At 40.1% G+C, this 18742-nt stretch overlaps 1 protein-coding gene across 1 annotated transcript in view; it reads left to right on the top strand.

Moving 5' to 3' along the window:
• lama4 (laminin, alpha 4) overlaps positions 1 to 17817 on the top strand; it is a 32771-nt gene extending 14954 nt beyond the window's left edge. The window contains exons 14-40 of the mRNA XM_084953265.1: positions 319 to 435; positions 1053 to 1201; positions 1629 to 1770; positions 1863 to 1956; positions 2057 to 2173; positions 3168 to 3353; positions 4918 to 5057; positions 6568 to 6732; positions 7310 to 7455; positions 8240 to 8402; positions 8493 to 8626; positions 8869 to 9040; positions 9242 to 9373; positions 9469 to 9611; positions 10009 to 10138; positions 10307 to 10444; positions 10573 to 10706; positions 11662 to 11826; positions 13316 to 13463; positions 13570 to 13763; positions 13865 to 14054; positions 14148 to 14303; positions 15700 to 15859; positions 16300 to 16427; positions 16535 to 16628; positions 17097 to 17216; positions 17296 to 17817. Coding sequence (XP_084809391.1) covers positions 319 to 435; positions 1053 to 1201; positions 1629 to 1770; positions 1863 to 1956; positions 2057 to 2173; positions 3168 to 3353; positions 4918 to 5057; positions 6568 to 6732; positions 7310 to 7455; positions 8240 to 8402; positions 8493 to 8626; positions 8869 to 9040; positions 9242 to 9373; positions 9469 to 9611; positions 10009 to 10138; positions 10307 to 10444; positions 10573 to 10706; positions 11662 to 11826; positions 13316 to 13463; positions 13570 to 13763; positions 13865 to 14054; positions 14148 to 14303; positions 15700 to 15859; positions 16300 to 16427; positions 16535 to 16628; positions 17097 to 17216; positions 17296 to 17441 — 3903 coding nt within the window. The 3' untranslated portion in view covers positions 17442 to 17817. The remainder of the gene's footprint in view (positions 1 to 318; positions 436 to 1052; positions 1202 to 1628; positions 1771 to 1862; positions 1957 to 2056; positions 2174 to 3167; positions 3354 to 4917; positions 5058 to 6567; positions 6733 to 7309; positions 7456 to 8239; positions 8403 to 8492; positions 8627 to 8868; positions 9041 to 9241; positions 9374 to 9468; positions 9612 to 10008; positions 10139 to 10306; positions 10445 to 10572; positions 10707 to 11661; positions 11827 to 13315; positions 13464 to 13569; positions 13764 to 13864; positions 14055 to 14147; positions 14304 to 15699; positions 15860 to 16299; positions 16428 to 16534; positions 16629 to 17096; positions 17217 to 17295) is intronic.
• Positions 17818 to 18742: the final 925 nt, after the last annotated feature.

Below are 18742 nucleotides of genomic sequence, written 5' to 3'. Positions count from 1 at the left end.
ACTTGACATAAAGTCTTTGGGAATATCATTAATTTTTGACCTCTATAACCACTTTAACATTTGTTTAGTCTTTAAACAGGACTAAACAGGAAAATCTTTAGAATCTTCTTGTGAATTTTATATGTATTTTTGTAAACCTATTCAATGATAATCACATATTGGCACTTATTAGCAGTATTTTCTTCAGAATCTGCAGGAAAGCCTAGAATTTTAACATGTTAAGAATATCTAACAAACAAACCCCCCAAGAAGTACTGGACTCTGGTTTTAAAAAAAAAAAAAAAAAAATGGTGCTCTCTTTCTTTCCCTGCATCCTAGGTGAAGTTGCAGAGGCTAATGGAGAACCATGACACTGTCAACGACACTTTGGAAGCAGCCAGAGACTTTATCGCCCAATCAGAGAGAACTGTGGCTGAGGTGGACGCTTTGGGAAAGGTGGGGCAAATTACGGTGTGATGAGACTAAAAATATCTCAGGCCCTACTTTTATAATGATGGTCAGGTTTCTTTATGGCCTACTGAACAAAGGCTATGTATCATACCAAGGTAGCATAATCTAATACGGTGCCAAATGGGGTTGTAATATCCCAATATCCCAAGGATTAAATTTAATTCATTCCAGAAATGATTCCTAAGGCTTGACCTGGTCTGTGTTACATTGCACTGCTGGGCAATTTGATTTGGAAGCAATTTATGGATTGCTGGAAAGAAAATTGAATAAGCAGCATTCTCAAAGTGCTTTCCTGTTTTAGTCAAGTAGCTCTGTATTAAGTTACTCTGGAGGGAATTACAATAATCTGAAAGTAACAATGTTAGCAAGTGTGTGTGCGTGCGTGCGTGCGTGTGTGTGTACATTGTAGCTTTTTGGACTTGAAATAATCTCAAGCTAAAAAATCTTTTCTGATATTGTTACCTACAGTAGTCACCAGCTAAACAGAGATTACTGAATGTTACAGGCTGGAACATGAAAGCACGTCTCGAGGTAATTGAGGTGTGTGTGTGTGTGTGTGTGTGTGTGTGTGTGTGTGTGTGTGTGTGTGTGTGTGTGTGCAGAACGTGACTGAGTACCATGCAGCAATCGATGGCGCCAGCCAAAAGCTGACAGAGAAGACGGAGCGCCTCTCACTGGTTGACAGAGATCTGGTTCAGAAGGCTGACAGACATGCTGAGGGGCTGGAGAGACAAGCCAATGAGCTGGAAGAGTGAGGCATCCATCTGAAATAAACCTATGTAGCACACAGTTGCACATAGTAGCTTTTAGTAGACTTTTGCCCGGATAGGAACCATTTATTAAACTTATTAAACATTTCATGCTTCATATAGTATTTATTTGTGACCTATGAAGTTTTTCCTAATTTCTATCATATATAAAATGTTAGAATAGTACAGTTTCTTTGCATGTTTTTTGGTAACAATGATAAACATATGGAATACACACTTAGTTGTTAAGTGATGTCATATATGCATTGTGGAGAAGGAATCAGCTGGCTCTCCAGAGAGTGGACAGATTCTGATGCTGCTGTTTTGCAGTGCAACTGGTGACAGCAGTCCGTGTTCTGCTCTGCAGTTTCACTGAGCTTGAGGTAGCAGACTATGAACACTTGAGTTGAATCACACTGTCTCCCCCAGGGACCTGAGAAAGAGTGACGCCAATGGCTTTGTACAGAGGGCTATAACTGCTGCCAACGTCTACAACAACATAGTGAAATACGTTGACGATGCCAACATCACCTCACTCACCACCTTCAACTTATCCGAAAGAGCTGAAGATGTATGTCAGATCATGCAGTTTTAAGGCATTCGTTTACTGCATTCAACTTTCTATCAGTCCTTGTTATTTTTCTTCATACATCTGTCTTTTAGGCCACCAGTGGGATCAATGTGCAGCTTGAATACCTCATAACACAGAGTGACAATGTTTTCAAGGAATCTGTCACACTGCATTCAGAGCAAATTGGTATGGATCTCAACAGAATTATATATTGCGGATATTAGTCATATTTCAGCTGTATACTGTTCATAGTATTTTTGTTGTCTAATACATTTTTCTGTAACAGAGCTAAAACATGAGGTGACTGACAAGCTAAAATACATTGAGGAGACCAAAGAGACCATGGAAAACAACATGAAAAAACTCTCAGAAATTGTGCAGGACATCAGTGAACTCCAAACAGGTAAGAATATACTTTTCTTATACGTTTCAGAAGGAGGCCCGTGGCATGTTTAAACTATAGTTTATCGCACAGACTGGAACAGTTGGAATAGCTAACAGGGCAGGCCTTGCTAGGTTTTCCAATTGAATGTGTGATATAAAAAAATAAATAAATAAATAACACACACACTTTTACTTGAGTGGTTTGGTCCTAAAGTCAGCCGATGTATAAAGTCAGCCGATGTATAAATCCCCCAGGGGTTTTGTATAGTTAAAATTTAAAAAGTAGCTTTCTTTGAAAATCAGAGATGTAGGCCTTACAGAACTACAGGAGCAATAGAGGATATTCACAGTTAGCTTGATCTGTTGAAATTCAGCTAAAATGGTCAGACCTTTTATTCTAAAATCCAGTCTGACTTGAATAAAGTTGCCACTTTGATGAAACTGTGAAATGGTGAAACTCAAGCTTGCATATACACATGGGTGCGGGCTTGACCGATACGCTCTGCTACTTAAACAAATACTATACCTCTGTCAGGAATGCATACTAGGAGCAATATGTGCAGATTTTGATATTAAACTACTTTAACTACAGCCTTCTCAAATAAACTATGACAACATCGTGATCTGTTATCAGCTAGCATAAAAACCTAGCATATGGCCCACTTTGTCCAAAGGATAATCTTCTCTTCTTCCATCCAAAAATTCTGCATTTAGGTTTGTGCAGTTTCCTAGTCTGTGTGCATGGTTTAGTAACTCATTTACTCAACAATTTCTGTTCCCCTATTTTTAAAATACGTATGGACAGCCTCACTTCACAGATGTGTCTGCTCTGTTTTGGCCATAGCAATTTTTTTCCCATAGTTTGGCAATACGGACCCAAATTAGTTCTTTACCTTAAAGTTTCTGCATTATCAGGACTAAGGAGGACATTGGCAGAAATCTCCATCAACTGAATGCTTTAGTTGATAAACATGCGAATTTGCAGTTTGTTATAAATGTGCACTAATTTTCAGACAGAACACCACAACGTCTGGAGTTTACCTCAGAAGTGGCTTCAGAGACTCTGAATCGCTCAGTGGAAGTTCTTCAATCTATCACCCCCATTAGCAGCAAAGTAGAGGAGTGGAACAACAACATGAAAAATAACGAATATTCCACAGCTGCCTATGAACAGGCTGTTGCCTCTGCAGGGGAAGCAGGTATATATCAAAATTACTACATTTTATGAGATTTGTATTTAATGAGTAGAACACACTATACTGGTTTTCATGTTAGCTATTGTTATTCCTATCGGCTTTTTTGACTTACAGTTCCTTCGCAACCACATTTAAAGTTGTCAAAGGAGCTTGCAAAGAAAAGCGTCTGGACTTCTTTAAGTTTACTTGAAGACGTTTCACCTCTCATCCGAGAAGCTTCTTCAGTTCTAAGGTCAAATGGTGGAGAGTCCCAGATATAAACCTAGTGGGAGTATCCCCCCACAGAGGGACAAAAGGACCCCCTGATGATCTTCTAATCGCCTGAGCCAAGGTGTGAAACTGGGTGTGGGTCCCAATCAGCCAGAGTTTCGGGTGTGTTCATTGTGAAACCTGGCCCCACCTTATCATGCGAATTCCTGAGGTCAGATGGCCCAGGATGTGAGTGGGCGTTAAGGCGTCTGGGAAGGGATCTCAAAACTGGATTATAGATGGCAGAGAGTTGGTGTCGTAAACCCCCGCCTCTGTTCAAAGATGGTCGCTCACAGTGGACATAGATGGCTTCTTTCACTCCTCTTTCAAACCATCTGTCCTCTCTGTCCAAAATGTGAACATTGGCATCCTCGAAAGAGTGTCCTTTATCCTTAAGATGCAGATGGACTGCTGAGTCTTGTCCTGTGGAGGTGGCTCTTCTGTGTTGTGCCATGCGCTTGTGAAGTGGCTGTTTGGTCTCTCCAATGTAGAGGTCTGGGCATTCCTCGCTGCACTGTACAGCATACACCACATTGTTAAGTCTGTGTTTTGGCGTTTTGTCTTTCGGGTGAACCAGTTTTTGTCTGAGCGTGTTGCTGGGTCTGAAATGCACCGGGATGTCATGCTTGGAGAAAACTCTCCTAAGTTTTTCTGATACACCGGCTACATAGGGGATGACAATGTTGTTGCGTCTGTCCTTCTTATCCTCCCTCGTTGGTGTCTGGTCTTCTTTTCTGTGCCTCTTTGCTGACTTTAAGAACGCCCATTTAGGATAGCCGCACGTTTTGAGTGCTTCTCGTGGTTTGAAAGAGGAGTGAAAGAAGCCATCTATGTCCACTGTGAGCGACCATCTTTGAACAGAGGCGGGGGTTTACGACACCAACTCTCTGCCATCTATAATCCAGTTTTGAGATCCCTTCCCAGACGCCTTAACGCCCACTCACATCCTGGGCCATCTGATCTCAGGAATTCGCATGATAAGGTGGGGCCAGGTTTCACAATGAACACACCCGAAACTCTGGCTGATTGGGACCCACACCCAGTTTCACACCTTGGCTCAGGCGATTAGAAGATCATCAGGGGGTCCTTTTGTCCCTCTGTGGGGGGATACTCCCACTAGGTTTATATCTGGGACTCTCCACCATTTGACCTTAGAACTGAAGAAGCTTCTCGGATGAGAGGTGAAACGTCTTCAAGTAACTTAAAGAAGTCCAGACGCTTTTCTTTGCAAGCTCCTTTGACTACGATGACCTGGATGACTGAGAACCTTCACAGACACACATTTAAAGTTGATTTTTCTTCATTATTTTTTTGGCAGTGGAGAACCTGAATTTGCTTGTTCCTACCCTGCTGGACAAGCTGAAGGTTGTTGAGGATAAGAAGCCTGTCAACAACGTGACCACCAACATCATGAGGATCAGAGAGCTCATAGCCCAGGCCCGGAGTGTGGCCAAGAAAGTTCGTTCATTCCTTTTGACACACTTAGTAATGATATCCCAATTTAGTCATTACCACTATAGCAAAGGATGACTGTCTTCCATGTGCAATCATTTTATATTTGATGACATGGCTCTGTTGTTGCACCCCTCCTACCCTTTCATGTTGAGCCATAGAAGAAAAGACAAAAGAGGGAGAACAGCAACATCACATTGATTCAGTTTGGCAAATTATATAAGGATCAGCTGGACTGGAAGTGGATTTCAAAGTGGCTTGCAGCAGCTGTGGCTAGTATAAAGTTGCTTAAAATCATGCCATATGGTGCAGTCAATTGTAAAAAGTTATCTGACAAAATTTTAAACACTTTCAATTAAAAAAATTGTTTTGCTGGACTAAAAGAAGGGGGGGGAGTGAAGTTATTAAATAAAAACTGAAAGCAGAACCACAAACTGTACCTACAGACTAAATAAAGCTAACAAAATATTAATAAGAGAATATAAAAGATGATGATATATGATCATGAGAATTAAAGAGCATTGAGGTTAGCTTTAGCTAGCCTGTAACTAAGGCCCAATCAAACAAAATGTTGTTATACCACAATATTTAGAGGAATTGATATTAGTTAATAAGAACAACCCAAGTTCCTTGCACCTTAAACATTTGTGTGTGCATAAATTAAAACATTGACAAAACTGGCAAATATTTGACTCTGTAGACTTCCCATGAGAAATTATTTGGGCCTGTTGTACAGCCAGAGGAGCAGGGCACCTTAGTCATCGAGCTGACCATGAGTTGACCACGAGTTGACATCCAGTTGACCATGAACTTTTCTGTATGCCACTGTATTCTGGAGTCAGATTTGAGGCTGCCTGTCCAATAGCTAAAACTTGGCAGAGACTCGGTCATGAAACAGGACAATAGTTGCATCACACAACAAATCTACAACAGCTAAAAAAAGAAAAGAATCAGTGTTGCAATGACTCAAAGTCCAGACCTCAACCCAATTGAAATGCTGTGGTCAGACCTTAAGTGAACTGTGTATAGATGCAAACATCGGTCAACTGAGGGAACATTGTAAAAAGAAAAAAAAGAGTGGGCTTAAATTCTATACGATAATAATCTATTGAATCATTGGGTATACATAGTTTTCACACATGGTTTCTGTATTTCTGCTTATTTTTTGTTTTTCTTTAAAATTTTAGAAATGAAATTTCTTCTTACCATGTCTACACAGGTGACCACTACAAAAAGAAAAGAAAAGTAAAAACTGTCCACATACCCGACATGTTAGCTTTGTTCTCATTTTAAATTCTGAAGTAGTATTTCAGCATCCCCTCTTGACTATCAAAATTCTTCCCTATAATTTTTCTACTTAATAAAAGCCTTCTACTCCATTCCACTACTCCAGTTAAAATTTTCACACCAGTCATTATGAAGCTGTAAACCTTTTTAAATTCACGTTCTGCTATCAGATATCAAGATGATAATTGCTAAACAAAGAGAACTCAGTTTCCTTTATTTTCTGCCCCAGGTCCAGGTCTCCATGAAATTTAACGGACAGTCCTCAGTGGAGGTTCATCCTCACAGCAATTTGGAAGAACTGAAGACAATGACATCCATCAGTTTATTCATGAGGGTGGACCCTGACAAGGATCCCATAGAGGACCGAATCATCCTATACTTGGGAGACAGAAATGTGAGGAATCCAGGCAGAATAAATTTTGTTCCTTTCTCTTTCTGGGTCATCAGTTATGATAAAATAAATGCCAACTTTCAAAGATGAAAAGGAGCTTGTGTGCATGAATAGCATGTTGTGATCATGAGAACAGAAATGACTTTGAATGGCTTTGAAAGCACCCAATTGCCCCCTTCAAAAGATGTCCAAGAGACGCCTGAGACAATGGTGCATCTGTGTGCCTTCAAAGTTCATTTACATAAATACTGTTTTCCCCTGCCTGCCAGGGTATAGAAACAGTACAGCATACCCAATGTGAGGCCTCTTTGTTCTCTTTAACAGCGCTTCACCTTGGTGATTTTACCATCACTGTAATCTATGCAGTGATGTTTTTCACTGTGGAATCATAGGCCCAGCAGTAGTTGGTCACAAATGATGCATAGTTATGCTTTTGAAACCACTGTACACTGAAATAAAGCAACACCACACAGTTGGAAACTCGTACCACCATTATAACATGCTGAAGTGTTTTAAAATGACACAGTGAAAGTCTTGGTAGTAAAATGAACACTCTGTTTTCTGCTGCTCCTGCTTTCAGGGTGTAAAAGACTACATGGGCTTGGCCACCAAGAATGACATCTTGGTGTTTGTCTATAAACTTGGAGGTGAAGACATTGAGATCCCATTGAGTTCAAAGCCTGTCAGCCAATGGCCGGCAGTCTTCAACTACGTCAAACTAGAGAGGTAAATGAACCTCTTAACATCCACATGATCAGTGGCAGCATATCTATAGTTAAGGTTGGGGTAGGCTGGGTTTTGGGTTATCATTTGCCCCCTTTTTTTTTTTAGAATTTTTATGTCTTTGAAACACTCAAATTTATGTGGCTAAAAGGAAAAAAGCAACCCTAATCTTTAACCAAAAGTGGTTGCCATTTTAATTGTGCTAAGCATTATTTGAAAATCATACATACAGATTTGTTGTAGCACACAAAAGTGACTGAAACCTCTAAAGCCTAAATCGTCATCAGAGGTGACCCTAACCCCAGTACTAACCCTGATTATAATCCTAGGCAACTGAAGTATGTATTAAAATATAGGTTTAGGATCCAGTTTGGGCTAGATTCAACACCTGAAAGGCCTAACTAAAATTTATATACATATATCACGTGAAGTTTCTGAACAGTAGCAGCACTATGGGGCCATTTATATCCAAATATTTAAAGTCCAGGAAAAATGTCCCATATGCTAGAGCACCTTCTGGCTTCACACTCACTCAAGAAGGTGAGCGCGATAGAGTCATAGAATGATACATATTGTTGATCTTGACAAGGAACTGAAAATTTGTTCTTGGTCCCAGTGGTTTCCTTTCTCCTCAAAACACAAGGGAAATCCTGCTAACACACATCACAGTTAGTGTGGCTAACTTTTGATGTGCATTAGCAAATTTTGAGAAAGCTAAGCAGGTAGCATTCATGAAGTTCAAGCTAGGAGGAGGTCATAGTGGTAACTTGCAGATCTTTCCTTGCAGACTGGGCAGGCATGGAAAACTCTTCCTAACAGTCCCAAGTCAGAGCTCCACTGATGAACAGAAGTTTATCCAGAAAGGTGAAGCTCCAGGCACTGAATCCCTGTTTGACATTGACCCCCAAGATCTAGTGTTTTTTGTTGGGGGTGTCCCACCAGATGTCAAGGTAATGTAAATTACAACATTTCTTCAATATAAAGAAATCTTTCTTTCTTTTAGAAATCTGACATGTGACTGTTTCTTTGTTACAAACCAGCTTCCACCTCCTTTGATCCTTGCACCTTTCGTGGGATGTATTGAATTGTCATCGATGAACAACGATGTCATCAGTCTGTACAATTTCAAACAGACTCACAAAATAAATGTAACCACATCTCCACCGTGTCCCAGGTAAACTTTTGCATGGCTAAATGTATGTGTCAAAGGGTCTCAATGGCAAAAATATACAAGTTCAACAAGCATTGACCACCCACTGTATAATTTAAACACAACTTACCTGAACATTGCTACAGAAATCTGACATTTTTTTGACATCTCAAACATTAAGTTCATATTTAGCCTGTCTGATTTTGTCACATAGATGGTTTGAAATTGTCAAAGGTACCAAATCATGTTTCCAACTCTGCTCTCAGGTACAAGTTGGCATTTTCACAGAGTCGCATTGCAAGCTACCTATTTGATGGAAAAGGCTATGCACTCATCAGTAATATTGAGAGGAGGGGGACGTTTAGTGCTGTCACAAGATTTGATATTTCAGTACGAACTATCGCAAGTGATGGTGTACTTTTCCTCATGGCCAATGAGGTAAGTCATCTGGAAAACTAACAAGAGTCTCACATCTCGAAAGCTTTTAGTTTTTCTTACCCATGTGCTACCCGTCTGTAAAGCAGGTCAACTGCCAACATTTCTATTCTCATAAAAAACCCTGTAATAATGATCATCAGTAACTGGTTTATGACAATTGTATAAGGCCAATATAAATATGTTTCATTTCTGTTTTTTCAGGATAAATTCTTTCTTTTGGAATTAAAGAACGGCATCCTGCGTCTAATGTATGACTTTGGCTTCAGCAATGGGCCAAAGCTTTTAGAGAACAACTTAGCAAAGCTGCAAATAAATGATGCAAAATACCACGAGGTAGCTTTTTGTGTCTTTATTAAAACTCCTAAATAATCCCAAGTTAAAAATGCAAATGTCTTACAATAACTGTCTGTGATGGGACATTTCCTCAGGTGTCAGTGATCTACCATCAGTCAAAAAAGGTTATACTGTTGGTGGATAAGAGTCATGTTAAGTCCATGGAGAACCCAAAAACCACCCTGCCCTTCGCAGATATTTACATAGGTGGAGCTCCCTCCAGCATCCTGAAATCCAGGTGAGCTAAACATACATGCAAACAAAGAATAATAGTATTTATCATTTAAGTCCCAAGATATAGCCATCCAGCTAACTATAAATTACTCCAAATGGAAATAGCTCTATTCTTTATAATCTATATTCTTATTGTTAACAACTTTTTGTAGAATATGTAAAGCTAATACATCATTTAAAATTTGAGTTATTTCATCACATGGACAGAAAGTTGCTTTCCGTCTCCAACAATAACTGCATAATATGTCATTTTAAATAAGTGGTTAGTTTTTCTCAGTTGCTTCTGGAGACTGCACCTTCCTCTCTAACAGCAGAACTTTTGGAGTAGATAGAGTTTTCTTTTTTAACTTCCTGACTTTGTTTCTTGCAGCTTTAAATTTGAAATATATGTGTTCCCACAGGCCAGAGCTGTCCTCTGTGGTTGGCCTGAAGGGCTGTGTGAAAGGATTCCAGTTCCAGAGAAAAGACTTCAACCTGCTGGAAGAACCTGGCACCATTGGTATTAGCAGCGGCTGCCCAGAGGAGTCCTTTGTAAGTTGTTCATCTACCACGTCACATCTTAAGTGATAATGCAATGTGTCCCTCTGAAACCAATACCAAATATAGTAAACATCTGCACAGACAAGATACAGTGTAGTCCAGCAGCTTTAGCCCATATTGCCACTGCTAGGTCACTGAAATGTGTTTTCATCTTGACAGATGTCACGCAAAGCTTATTTCTCTGGAAAGAGTTACCTCGGTTCCACAGCAAAGATTTCACCGTTTGACAACTTTGAGGGCGGACTCAACTTCAGAACACTGCAGCCCAGCGGACTCTTGTTCTACCACAATGAAGGGGTAAACACACCTACATGTACATACATGTTTACTGCGTGTTAGGACACGCATTTTCAAATGCAAAACGAATGCTTTTGCAATGTTAAAGCAACGTTGTCTTGCTTAAAAAAATTATTATTTTGCTTCAGTCTGACGAGTTCAGTATCTCCCTGGAGAATGGCGCAGTGGTCCTAAACAACAGAGGCGTAAAGGTCAAATCACACAAGAAACAATACAATGATGGAAGGTCGCACTTCTTACTGGCTTCAGTGAACAATCAGAAGTAAGTATTTAACTTCACTGTTGGCAGCTGCTTCTGGTGCACATCTGTGTTAGTCTTTGAGGCTCCACATCCTGTTTCCTCTCGATTATATACATTTAAATAAAGTCTCAAAAGAAGAATGAATGCACTGGTTGAACCTTCATATAGGAACTTAACCACGTTAACGGTGGGTTTTGTTTGTTTGTTTTTCTACTCAGTAATATTACACAATTACATTTAGATCATAGTTTTTGTCATACAAAAATTATTTTTATCTCAATATTTTAAATTGCTAGGTTCTGAAAGACGTCAGAATGCTTTGGTATCAGATCCATTATGTATGCTTTACAGCATCACTGAGAAATATCTTAGTCACAGCTTGTTGCAGTTGAATCCAAACCACATTTTTTTCCAAACACATAGCAAATGTGAATGCAAAAACACAACTAACCAGTAAAAGAATGACACCACAGCCACTACATCCACCAGCTAATATGTGCTTTACAATAAGTATTCTAAACATGATCAATGGACATCATCTGGATTACTGTAAAGTTGCAAATGCATTTGTCATTTAGTAAACATTATTAATTATCACATTATATCAATTTACTTGTTTATTGATAGTAGTTAGTCAAAAATGTTAAATATGAGGATATTAGAGCTAAAAAGACCGAAAGCACACATATGTAACATTTCAGCAGACCTTATATATCTTCAACAATTACAGCATGTGGTACACTGCATGTGGCATAGACAATATCTTGCAGGAAAATAACAACTTTGGGCAATGCAACAACAAATAAGAACAGCAGCACGAGAATAAGACAACACGTTAGTGCAGTGCATGATGCCTGCATCTCTGATAAGATCTGGTGATCCTTTTATAAACATGGGTCACATACGCCCCTGCACCCAAAGGGGCGCATCAACAACTAAAGAAAATCTTCTGAGGGGCTTCAACTCCTTACTTCAGGTACTCATTGCTGGTGGATGACGAAGACAAGCAGTTCAAGAAGCGGCCGACATCAGCCGCGGGATCGTCATACGATTCTGAGGTGAAGACTTTCTACTATGGAGGATCTCCAAGCAGCACTTCCAAGAATTTCACGGGCTGCATCAGCTATGCCTACATCAACAGGTAAGTCACCCCCTCTCTCCAGTAAAAGAGGGGGTATTATGTTATTTCAAGTTAAACTGTGAGGAGATGGAGATTGCTGCTAAAAAGATGAAAAATTTAGCAAATATAAAAATGCCAAAAAAAATGCATGTTACCATATTTAGCAGCATTAAAAAACATGTTTACAGTTTGGTTAAACCGTATAGCGGGCCCTGTAGGTAATTCTACCATCTATGGTGAAAGCAGTAGTGTTGCAGAGTGTTCATTTAGCTCACTCAGTTGAGTAAGTGACAAATATATTGTGAGGTGAATGCAGACACCTGGTTTGAATCTGCCCTGAGATTGTGTGTCTTCCACTGTCCTAGTGAAGTAAATGTTAAAAAGCCATTTCATAGCTAGATAGATAAATCAGTGTTTCCCAACCTTTTGGAGCCACAACACGTATTTCACATTAGAAAAATCACACGACACACCACCAAACAAAAATGTCACAAAAGCATAATGATAGTTTTTCCCCACGCACCAGGCATAGCAGAATCGGCTCAGTTTGTCACCAGTATACCTTTTTTTGATTTTCGAGCGCTGTGTACCACATAAAATCGTTTCGAGGTCAGTAAACACAACCAGAATTCATACAAAAGGCACACGGGATTATAAGGGGCACTGTCGATTTTCAGAAAACTCAAAGGATTGATTTTAAGTGCACTGTATTTTCCAAAAACACACGGTAATGACAACGGCCTGCTAGCATGCTCTACCAAAAATAGTGCTTTGTTGTGTATCTGACGGTCGAAAGCTAAACCAGTTCCACACCACTGAAGTTGCAGCATTTTTACAAACCACTTCTGGTTCATCTGTTTCATTCAACGATCTGCTTTCGCCCTTCTCATTCTCCGTCGCCGCCGCCATTCTTTTTCCGCCATGTGCGTAGGAAAACAAAGGCACTGCGCATGCACGTTTTACCCAAATTCTATCGCGATATTTCACTTTCTTATCGTTGCCCAACATTATACCGGTATAACCGTGAACGGTATGATATGGCCCAGCAAAACATCAATCATATGACCCCATATGTGCAAGCACTTTAGCGACAGTGGAAAGGAAAAAATCTCTTTTAACAGGGAGAAACCTCCAACAGAACCAGGCTCAGGGAGGGGCGGCCATCTGCCGCAGCCAGTTGAGGTGAGAGAAGGAAGACAGGATAAAGACATGAGTGAAAACTGATGTTTCATTTGTTACGTGGCACTAATTGGAAGGTATGTGTATTGGAGAATTGATAGCATTAGCTGGCAACTTAGTAATTCCTCCTGTCATCCATATAAATTATATTCACTTCTGGCTATTCCAAATAATAACAAAAAACCCCAAAAACAACTCACAATATTTTGGGAGCCAAAACACTTGCTGAAACCAAAGGTGACATTATGGTTAGTGCTTTCATCTTTTATATACAGTCTATTCAATGAATAATGTGTTGAGAGTGTTTGACACTTCTGCCGTGTCACTGTAGACTAGACCAGGACATTGAGCCTGAGGACTTTAAGAGATACCCAGAGAAGGTCCAGATTTCCCTGGAGGGCTGTCCTGTACAGCAACCCCCGGCTGCACTGCTGTTAAGGCACAGGGCTAACACTTCTGGAACCAAACAGTCACAAAAGGTGAAGTGAAAATAGCACATACAGCAGACCTTAGTTAAATATGAATGTGTTCTACAAACATTTTTGGGCTGACTGATAACCTGATATTTAATAAATGTTCTCATAGGTCACCAGAGATAAATCTAGCCTCCCCCCAGTGCTGACTGAGCTAGGAAGTGATGACCAGGAATCAGCAGAGCCAAACATCAAGTCCTGCTTTCTTTCCTCAAGTCCCAAATCTATTCACCACGCCTTCCGGTTCAGCAGCATTGCCAACAGCAGGCAGCACTACACAGACTTCCCAGATTCCCTTTCTCAGAGGTAGATCAAGACAAGAACTTTAACCTCAGTGTCATGTCTGCTTAAAGCTGCACATATTCTTGTGTCTCCATGTGTGATTAAATTCATCTTTGTTCTTCCAGGTCCCACTTCTCCTTATCAATGAAGACCCACTCATCTTTTGGCCTCATCTTTTATGTATCTGATGCCCAAGAGGACAATTTCATGGCACTCTTTCTGGCCCATGGGAAACTTGTGTACACTTTTAGTGTAGGAGACCAAAGAGTTAAAATCAAAAGTGAAGACAAATACAATGATGGTGCCTGGCACAGTGTAAGTTCATGAATTCGTTCCATCACTGAATTTTATATTTATGCCAGCATGAGTGTTTGTTTATGTAAGAGACAACCTTTTCTCATCCCAAAGGTTAATTTTATCCGTGATGGGAATGTGGGTCGGTTAATAGTTGATGGGCTCACAATGCTGGAAGACAGCGTTCAGGGAAACAACGTCTCCTGGCACATCAGCAGCCCCCTCTATGTCGGAGGAGTTCCTGCAGGGAGAGCCCAGAAGAATATTCAGGTACAAGTCAAAATCTGCCATGTGAAAAACATTAAACAGCAGAAAAAAATGGGACAACTGGAATCTTATAAAGGACTTTATTTATAGCCCTATGTTTGTCTGGAAAATGTGTGGACATCCAGCCCTGTCTGTTCCCACAGACAAGAGGAAACCACTATTGTGACCCTAAGAAAGAAGGTTTCCTCTCAGTTTCGAGTATTGGAGCTGATATAGTGGAGCCCTTCTCCTTCCTATTAATCCCACTGTTCAAAAATTGGCTGCTTTTCAGATGTGGGCGGAGCACAAGGCACTCAGAGATCGTTCCTGATGAATAAGAATGACTTTAGCTAACAGTTTAAAATAATAATTGCTGCATTCTTCTGATGTACTAGCTCCATTTCACTGTAAGCTGATAAAATGTAAAAGTGTGAGGTGATAATTCTCTGTGGGGTGTGACCCTAAAAGCAATGTCTTGTACGTTACATACATTGGGGGCAGGGATAGCTCAGTAGGTAGAGTGGTGGCCCTATGATCGGAAGGTCGGGGGTTTGATTCCCCTGAACAGCTACCCTGAGGTACCCCTGAGCAAGGTATCGTCCCTACACACTGCTCCCCGGGCGCCCAATGGCTACCCACTGCTTCACTGAGTAAATGGGTTAAATGCAGAGAGGAATTTCCCCACGGGGATCAATAAAATACACTTTCTTGCATAAAGTCACCAAATGACTCAGTCTTACTATGAAAATATTGCTTAATGCGGCCTTAAAGACAGCTTATATGACAACTACTATGGTCAAATGTGGGGATTACTGTTGAATGCTGAAATTACATAAGATAAGCTTATAAGTGAAGAGTGATAAAGTTATCAAACAGTGCACTAAGATTGCACAGCTACATTCACTTAAACTTTGCTTAGCATTAGCCGTCATTAGCCATACAGAGCCACTAGTCATACCAGACCAAATAGGGCTATAGCTGCAGGGTCCTCAAATATACTGTAGTGATCAGGAGTTTGTTGTGTTGCTTGTAAGTAGAGCTCTACTCTACCATTATAGGTTGTCTACTGAAAGGTCAGTGACTCGGTCCCCAGCTCCTCCACCCTACATGTTGAAGTATTCCTGAGCAAGACAGAAGAAACTGAACCCAATGCATTCATTGGAGTGTGAAAGTGTGCATGAATGTTAGACAGAGCACTTAGAGTAAAAGTAGTGTGTTGATGTGTATGTGACTGAGGCTTGTAGTAGAAAGCACTTTCAGTACTTAGTACATTAGAGTAAAAATCAGTATATGAGAACTACTGTGGATAAGTGAATGTGTTATTTAGTAGTTCTTTAAAATATTCTGTGATGCCTTTTTAGGTTTGTTTCTGTGTGGATTATCGTAATTAATCATTCTTTTTGTTATCTTTCATCTTCAGAGGAACTCTGCATACAGCTTTACTGGCTGTATAAAGAACCTTCAGCTTGATAGAAAGCAGCTCTCCTCTGTGGCAGACACATTTGGGGTCACTCCATGCTTTGATGGAGTCTCTGAGGGAGGAACATACTTCTCAGAAGAAGGAGGATACATTGTCCTGGGTGTGTTTCTAGCAATTTAATATCTGTGTTATTTTTCTGTAACCTAGAAATATGTTGTATGCAGAGTTTTGTGCAATCTTTCTCACAGTGAGTAACACCACATATATTTTTCCACTATCTGCAACTGTTTGCAAACTGAGCATCTGTTAACTTACACAGTTCATTAGCCTCACAAGGCCCACAGTCTCTCTCGTGTTCACGAGGAGAGTGTGGCTGGCTGAGGGAATTCGATAGCCTAAGTGCAGCTGTGGTAAAAATGTGTGAGTGTTAAAGAAGCACGAAAGAGGAAAAGGCAAAGCTGAAAGCCCTAAGAAACTCAGGACTCAAATGATTTCACACTCGCACCCACCTCAGAATAACTGATGAACGTAGCTATAGGGTTATGGGGCCATAATAAATAAGAATAACTCAGACCTCACGTCATCTTCCTCCTAATTCAGACGATTCTTTCAACCTGGGACCGAGGTTTGAGCTGGTGATGGAGGTGCGCCCTCGTGTGGCATCAGGGGTGCTACTACATGTGCACTCAGCAGATGACTATTTCACTGTGTACATTCATCAAGGAGCGGTACGTTTTTACACAAAATACACACATTTGTGTTGGTTCAAATGAAGTTTTTTCATTCAAAAGAACTGTCGTCTTCTAGACAGATTATAGCATTAGTGTTTTTGCAGGTGGTGGTTCTTGTAAATGATGGGACTCGTCAGTTCTTCACAAAGGTGTCACCAAAACAGGGAGTGTGTTCGGGGAGTTGGCACAAAATTACCGGTAAGAATTCCTTTGTGATCACACTGTAGGTTTATTATTCAGAATTGATGTGTTCTGTGGCAGCACTGTTAATGTCACACTAACATCACTCTCTGAAAAATAATCTGACATTGTATATTGTATGTGCGATGTTACGTCTTCCACGTCTGAAAAAGGAATAAACACACAAATGCCTTAATCCAGCATTCTATTTAAAGACCACCAGGGGGCGAGGCCTGTGGTTTCAAAAAGACTGACTGAAAATAGCTTTCTGTGTCAAGGAATGAGTTAATGGGCTCAGTCACTCTTTTTGTGTCCATCCATCCATTCGCTTCCGCTTATCCTTTTCAGGGTTGTGGGGGGCGAGAGGCAAAACCGCCTTTTTGTGTCATAATGAAAAAAAAAAATAAAACAATATTTTTTTCTTTTTTTACAGTAGCTAGTCAAGTTTAATGTTTAATGAAAGCGTTCTGTAATGTTTGGTTTCAGTGATACGGGATGCCAATGTTGTCCAGCTGGATGTGGATTCTGAGATCAACCATGTGGTGGGACCTCTGAGCCCCAGCTCCACAGATAGCAGAAAGCCTGTATTTATTGGTGGCACTCCAGGTGAGCTGGTGACAATTGCTCCTCCTGATTTTGTCCTGTCGGTATAAAGCTGTTAATAATGCCTTCTACCTCCTCTCAGATGGTTTCCTTCCAGAAAGTGCTGCTACCAGGAAGGCCTTTGTGGGCTGCATGAGAAACCTGACAATCAACAACAGCCAAGTAAACTTCAGCAAAGCGGTCCTTGTCAGCGGAGCTGTCAGTGTTGGAACCTGTCCAGCAACATAAGATTTCTGTGATCTCTAGCTCAGCAAAGCAATGACCAAATACATGGTAGAAACCCCATATCATCAGTCTTTTTCCTTTCTGACACGTTTGTGTGCTTTTTGTGTAGAAGTTGTCGGTTTTTGTTTTTCACTCCCACCAAGAGTATGACCAAAACGTCCATTCAATCAAAGCAAACACCCGTTATAAATAAACGAATCAGATTGATTCCTCCAGTCCACAGTGTGAAGCACACACGCACACTAACATTACTGTGTTACTGTATGTTCCTTTACTCCACTTCATAATCTTGATGGCACATGTTTTTTGTATAAGTTGATTTTCAAAGCTTTCCTTTTGTACTGTTTTATTTCTGATAATAAATAACATTTTACCTCCACTGAAGCTTTTTTACATGTGTTCTCCTATAGTGCACTTGTTCATTTCACCAAAATCAGCTGAGACTGACTTAGCAACCTCGTATATGCATGCAACAATGCACAGATATACTCAGTAAATTAAAAATGGTCAGAACACAGGAGTGTTTTCTTTTGGTTTTTCCCACAGTCCAGTGACATGTACATCCAAAGTGTCCACCCAATGACTCAGATGAAAATTAAACAACTGTCACAATCTTGTTGAAGGTAGTTAACTTGTTTGCAGTCAGTTTAATCAGCCACTAGATGGCGACACACACATATACACAACAATCCAAGCGGATCAGCAGTCTAATGGCTGTTTAGTTAGCAGTTGGATGGTGTACCTATCAAAGCAGCCAATAAGTATATGTCCTATGTGGGCGTGGAAATTAGAGCATGCTCGTGATGTAAGATGAAAAGTCATAATAAGTGTTTAGTAACTGTTTTTTGTTTGTTTTTTTCTTTCAAAAATGTTTTTTATTATGTTTTTACTCAGAAGAACATCATTTTCAGGGGGGGAAATATTTCACGACAGTTAAGACAGAAGGTGAAATAACTGGGAAGCCTAATCACAGACAAGCAATAAATACCAAGGCAAAACACTGGAAAACTGGTTGAAAACTCTTCGTTTTCTAATTGTTTTAATTTTGGAAAAACATCCTACCTACCTTAATTTGGCACCCACGCTGAGACACAAAATTCAACCATCACTGACAAACTATAGTTTACAGTCTTAAATGCTTTTATTCTGCTTTTAAAAACCAGTATCTCATACCATCCTTTATTTTAACTTTATTAATGGAAGTTAAACTACAGAAGAGATTTTAATCATTAAATGTAAATTTTCTGTGTGGTTTCTACAAAACTGCTATATTATATTACTACAAACCTCTTGTTTTTCTTTTT

This window comes from Perissodus microlepis, chromosome 15 (genome assembly GCF_051167445.1).
Source record: "Perissodus microlepis isolate ML-2025 ecotype Zambia chromosome 15, ASM5116744v1, whole genome shotgun sequence".
NCBI lineage: Eukaryota > Metazoa > Chordata > Actinopteri > Cichliformes > Cichlidae > Perissodus > Perissodus microlepis.
The sequence above is the reverse complement of the archived record's forward strand: the minus strand, read 5'-3'. Positions and strand labels throughout refer to the sequence as shown.